General features: G+C 44.8%; 1 protein-coding gene across 1 annotated transcript; it reads left to right on the top strand.

Annotated features, from left to right (window-relative positions):
• The first annotated feature begins 1,635 nt into the window (after positions 1–1,635).
• Positions 1,636–3,053, top strand: LOC122672283. The gene is made up of 2 exons (XM_043869778.1): positions 1,636–2,158; positions 2,272–3,053. Exons 1-2 carry the CDS (start codon positions 1,636–1,638, stop codon positions 3,051–3,053), a joined length of 1,305 nt encoding a protein of 434 aa, XP_043725713.1.
• Positions 3,054–6,070: the final 3,017 nt, after the last annotated feature.

Below are 6,070 nucleotides of genomic sequence, written 5' to 3'. Positions count from 1 at the left end.
AAATTTATTCTGTAATTTTTCTTTACCACTTTTGTAATTTTCTTTTTCTTTTAGTACAGGTTACCCTTGTATGTGCGGTCCTACGAGCTTAGTTGCCCTATTTTGATCGGTCCCACATTAGGACATTCGACCCTACACTTACTACGTTTGGACCCCGATAGCTAGGTTGATACACTTGTATGCTCGGTCCTAGCCTAGTTTAGCTTGGTCGTTGTATGCTTGGTACGCGCTCAGCCCAACCTGACCTATTAGATTTTGACCCCAAAATTGAACATACTTGTAGGAGGATTAGACACCGTATTAGGATGGTTGATGAGGCAAACCCACAGGCCAGGCCACTGAGTGATCATGTCACTCCAATTGCATACCAGCCCCAAACCGGCACTAGGCTACCTACAATTGAGGCTGCTCATTATGAAATCTGCCATCATTCTATGAACATCATAATGAAGAGCCTTCTAAGCACTTGGATGAGGTTTTTGAGATTTGCTCTACAATAAAATTCCAAAACCTCTCAGAGGACGCCCTAAAACTGTTGCTATTTCCATTTTCCCTCAAGGATAAAGCCAAGCATTGGCTGCATTCCTTGGATTCTGCACAAGTAACCACATGGGCGAAAATGCAACAGCAGTTTCTGAAGATGTTTTTCCCAATAGGCCGAACCAATACCATTAGAAGGGCCGTCACCACCTTCTCCCAGAATAGTGGTGAAGAATTTCATGAGTATTTGGAAAGACTGAAGGAACTACTTCAGAAATGCCCCCACCATGCTATACCAAAATGGCAATTGGTACAGTGCTTCTATGATGGTCTTAGGGACCAATATCGTCAGATGGTGGATGCCTCTTGTGGAGGAACGTTTATGCATAAGAGCGAGAATGAAGCATGGGATCTTTTTGAGACCCTGAGTGAAAACTCCCAACACAGAGCTTCAGCCTCAAGGACTGACGTCCCCACGCTTGGGCAACCGAAAAAAGGTGGACTCTATGAGATCAACAAGAGTGCTGGCATAAAGGCACAGGTTGACTTGCTGTCAAAAAAATGGACTACCTACTGTCAGGAGGACCTACCCAACCCCCATCAATCTCAAGGGGATTTTCTCCACCTAAGCAAGCTGAAGCTTGTGCCCTCTGTGTTGACCCAAATCACTATGTGACTGATTGTTATTTAGCAGCACAGAATCCTGAATTTATCCAGGAAAAGGTACAAGCCGCTCAGGGTTTTGCCAACCCGGGTAACGACCCATTTTCCAACACCTATAACCTGGGATGGCAAAATCACCTCAATTTTTTAAGGAAAAACCCTCCTAATCCACCCTTTAGGCCACCGTTCAATGCCTAACCTAATGCCTATAGGGGTGGACAACAACAACCTTACTCTCAACCTCAACATACCCCATCTTTTGAGAGTGAGGTAATGAAGGTGCTGAAAGGTATTGAGCAGAAAGTGGGAATCAATGACCAATTATTGCACTCCCACACTCACTCTATCAGCAAGCTGGAGACCCAGATTGGTCAACTTGCCGAAGCCGTCAATAAGAGAGAGACTGGCCAACTACCAAGCCAACCTATTGGAAACCCCAATAGTGCTCAAATAGGGAGGGGTAAGGAACAAGTCCAGTAGGTTAGAGTGTTGATGAATGGTAAGAGGGTGGAAATACATGACACACCACCTACCTGTGAGGACTTCCGCTCTAATACCCCTCAACAGACCACACCAGCAGAGTCAACCCCAGCCCAAACAGAAGTTGAATCAGAGGCATTGGGGCCTCTCATTGATGGGAATAGAACCATTACACCTTCTTTGGTCCATTCCCAGGAAAATACTGAGAAGCAGAACGAGCGACCAGTTGGGGAGGGACCTCAACCGAATGAGTATACACCCCGAGTCCCTTTCCCTGATGCTCTCAAAACTCCATCCTCTCTCCCATATGGGAAGCAAGGAGAGAAGATGAAGGAGATGTTGGATTTGTTTCAACAAGTCCACATCAACCTTCCATTATTGGATGCAATCAAGCAGGTTCCAGCTTACGCTAAGTTTCTGAAAGACCTATGCACTCAGAAGCGTAAGCTAAGGAACCAAACTCCCAAAACCATACACCTCACAGAACAGGAAAGTGCAGTTATCACTGACCTACCCCCCAAACTGAAGGATCCTGGTACACCACTCATCTCTTGTGTCATTGGAGACCTCTCCATTGACAAATCATTGCTGGATCTGGGGGTAGTGTGAATATCTTACCTGGTTCGATTTTTGAGAAGTTTGGATTAGGAGAGTTGAAGTCCACTAAAGTCATACTTCAGTTAGCTGATCGTTCTGTGAAAAGACCTTGCGGACTTCTAGAGGATGTTCTTATGAAGGTAGATGATTTATACTTCCCAGTGGACTTCCTAGTCCTTGATATGGAATCTACCTCAGCCAAGCTTCCCCCTATCATACTAGGGCATCCATTCTTGGCGACCGCCAATGCTTGCATTAACTGCAGGTCAGGTGCCATGGACATATCATTTGGGAACAAGAAGCTTCGGCTAAACATCTTTAATGCATCCCTAGGACCCTACAGAGAAGACGAGTGCTTTGCTCTAGATATGATTGATGAAGCTGTATCTCAGTACACTTCCCAGATCCTTACAAATGATCCTCTACAACTTGTGATGTCCTATGGAGCAGAAGGCTTTGATGAAGAGGCCTATACTGAAGAGGTGAACGCCATGTTAGATCTTAAACCCTCTTCCAGGCAGCCTCCCTGGACCTATAGATATGAGCCTTTGCCACCCTTGGCTACATCCCCTAAGCCCTCTTCTCTGGAGTCCCCTCTACAACTGGAACTCAAGCCTCTGCCCCATACCTTAAAATATGCATTCTTGGGCAAGGAAGAGACTCTGCCGGTTATCATATCCTTTGATCTCACTAACAGGCAAGAGTCCCTCCTATTGGAGGTTTTCTCAGCTCACAAAGCTTCGATTGGCTGGTCTTTAGCTGATCTGAAGGGTATTAACCCTTCTGTTTATATGCATCGTATCTACTGTGAAGACGGAGCTAAATCCATGTGAGATCCACAGAGGCGCCTTAACTCTAATATGAGGGAAGTAGTGAAAAATGAAGTAGTAAAGTGGCTTGATGCGGGTATTATATACCCTATTTCGGATAGTCAGTGGGTCAGTCCAACTCAAGTTATCCCTAAGAAATCCAGAATCACGGTCGTTCCTAATGACCAAGGTGACCTTATCCCCACTCGTACCACTACGGGTTGGCATGTTTGTATCGACTACAGAAAGTTGAACAAGGTCACGTGTAAAAACCACTTTCCTCTGCCCTTTATTGATCAGACTCTAAAAAAATTGGCTGGGTAGAGCTACTACTGTTTTCTTGACGGTTATTCGGGATACAACCAAGTCCCCATTTTTCCCGGTGACCAAGAGAAAACCACTTTCACTTGCCCATTTGGTACATTTGCCTTTAGGAGGATGCCGTTCGGGTTGTGTAATGCTCCGGCCACCTTTCAAAGGTGTATGATGGCCATATTTTTTGACATGGTTGGCCATTCACTTGAGGTTTTCATGGATGACTTCTCCATCTTTGGGTCATCTTTTTGATGAATGTCTCCACCGTCTATCTCTTGTTCTTCAGCAATGTGTGGAGCATAACCTTATTCTGAGTTGGGAGAAGAGCCACTTTATGGTTCGTAAGGGTAATGTACTTGGTCACGTAGTGTCTTCTCAGGGCATTGAGGTAGATAAGGCCAAAGTGGATCTGATTGCCAAACTACCCCCTCCCACGACTGTTAAGCAGGTCCGTTCCTTTTTAGGCCATGCCGGGTTTTACAGGCGTTTCATCAAGGACTTTAGTCTCATCTCTAGGCCCTTGTGCAATCTCCTTGCCAAGGATGCCCCATTTGTCTTTGATGAAAAGTACCTGACTGCTTTCCATACCCTTCGGACTGCATTGTCTGAAGCACCTATTATCCGGTCACCAGACTGGTCTCTACCATTTGAGATCATGTGTGATGCCTCTAACTATGCCATGGGTGTTGTACTTGGTCAAAGGATGGATGGGAAGCCATCTGTTATTTACTACGCTAGTAGATCCTTGTCTGATGCTCAGTTGAACTACACCACTACTGAGAAGGAGCTCCTAGCAGTAGTCTTTGCCCTGGATAAATTTTGCTCCCATCTTTTGGGCTCGAAGGTGATAGTCTTCTCGGATCATGCAGCCCTTAGGCACCTTCTTTCAAAGCATGACACCAAGCCAAGGCTGATCCGATGGATTCTTCTCCTTCAGGAATTTGACTTGGAGATCAGGGATAAGAAGGGGTCAGGAAACGTTGTAGCAGACCATTTATCCCAGATTCTTCTGGATTCCTCTCCTACATTGGAGTTGGTTCGGGAAACTTTCCCTGATGAGCAGTTGTTTTTAATTTCGTCGAAATCGACTCCATGGTACACAACTATAGTGAACTATCTTGCTGTTGGCCAATTACCTCCTGATTGGGATAAAACAGCTCGAGATAAGGTTCTCTCTACTATGCGATACTACTACTGGAAGGATCCAGAGTTGTTCCGATACTGTTCAGACCAGGTCATGTGTCATTGTGTCCCTGAGTGTGAGTTTCAGAGCATATTATCATTTTGCCATACTCTCGCCTGTGGGGGACACTGTAGTGGCAAGAAAACTGCTGCCAAGGTACTACAGTTTGGTTTCTACTGGCCCACGTTATTTCAGGATGCACACACCTTCTGTAAGGCGTGTGTGAGATGCCAACAAGTTAGCAATCTGTCCTGACGTGATGATATTCCCCTAAGCCCTATAATAGTGGTTGAGATTTTTTATGTTTGGGGTATCGATTTTATGGGCCTTTTTCCTGCCTCATTCGGTAATGAGTATATTCTTGTGGCAGTTGACTATGTTTCGAAATGGGTAGAAGCAAAGGCTATGAGGACCAATGACCACAAGGTGGTTATCTCTTTCATTCAGGAGTACATTTTTAGCCGTTTTGGATTTCCTAGGGCCATCATTAGTGATGGGGGCTCTCATTTTCGACATTGGAGGGTAGGGGCTTTACTGAAGAAGTACTCTATTAACCACAAAGTGGCCACCCCTTATCATCCCCAGACATCTGCTCAGGTGGAGGTATCGAACCGAGAGATAAAACAGATATTGGAGAAGACAGTTAGACCAGACCGTAAGGACTGGTCTACTCAGTTAACTGATGCTTTGTGGGCTTACCGAACTGCATATAAAACTCCTATAGGTATGTCTCCATACCGATTAGTTTTCGGTAAGACCTGTCATCTTCTGGTTGAGTTGGAACACCGAGCATATTGGGTCATAAAGACATTTAATTTTGATATGACTCAGGCTAGTTCCACTCGTCGTCTCCAACTATCTGAATTGGAGGAGTTACGCAATGATGCCTATGAGAGCTCATGCATTTATAAGGACCGAAATAAGGCGTTTCATGATAAACACATAGTTCGGAAGTCCTTTGCACCTAATCAGCGTGTCTGGCTCTTTAATTCTAAATTGCGTTTATTCCCAGGAAAATTGAGATCTCGGTGAGATGGGCCTTTTGTGGTTGTATCTGTCGCCCCTCATGGTGCTATTGAGATCAGGAATCCATAGAACGGGAAAACCTTCAAGGTTAATGGTCAAAGACTGAAACCCTATGTTGATGGCCTTGCTGATGGCCAATTAATTGAGTCTTTAGACCTAGTGGATGTAGACTATGATTATGCTTCTGATGGACTACCCTGAGCTTTACTGTCGTCTGGCTAAAGACGCAAAACTTAGCGCTCTTGGGAGGCAGCCCACGTTTTCTTTATTTACAGCATTTGTTGTTTTCCTTTTTATGTTGTTTGGTGTTTTATGATTTATTTTGTAGAGCCATCTCCCGTAGCAGAGTTAAAGTCTCATTGTGTTGTTATCTCCGGTGATTTCACTCGTTGCCGTACACCCACACCCCAGATGGTTTCATTCCTCATCCTTTGTTTCCCATATTGTTCTCTTTCTGTTATTTTTAGTCGTCATTAGGGACAATGCCGTTTAAGTTGGGGAGGGAGGATTTTGAAAA

Source organism: Telopea speciosissima, chromosome 8 (assembly GCF_018873765.1).
Source record: "Telopea speciosissima isolate NSW1024214 ecotype Mountain lineage chromosome 8, Tspe_v1, whole genome shotgun sequence".
Classification (NCBI taxonomy): domain Eukaryota; kingdom Viridiplantae; phylum Streptophyta; class Magnoliopsida; order Proteales; family Proteaceae; genus Telopea; species Telopea speciosissima.
This window is presented reverse-complemented; position numbering and strand designations above follow the sequence as displayed.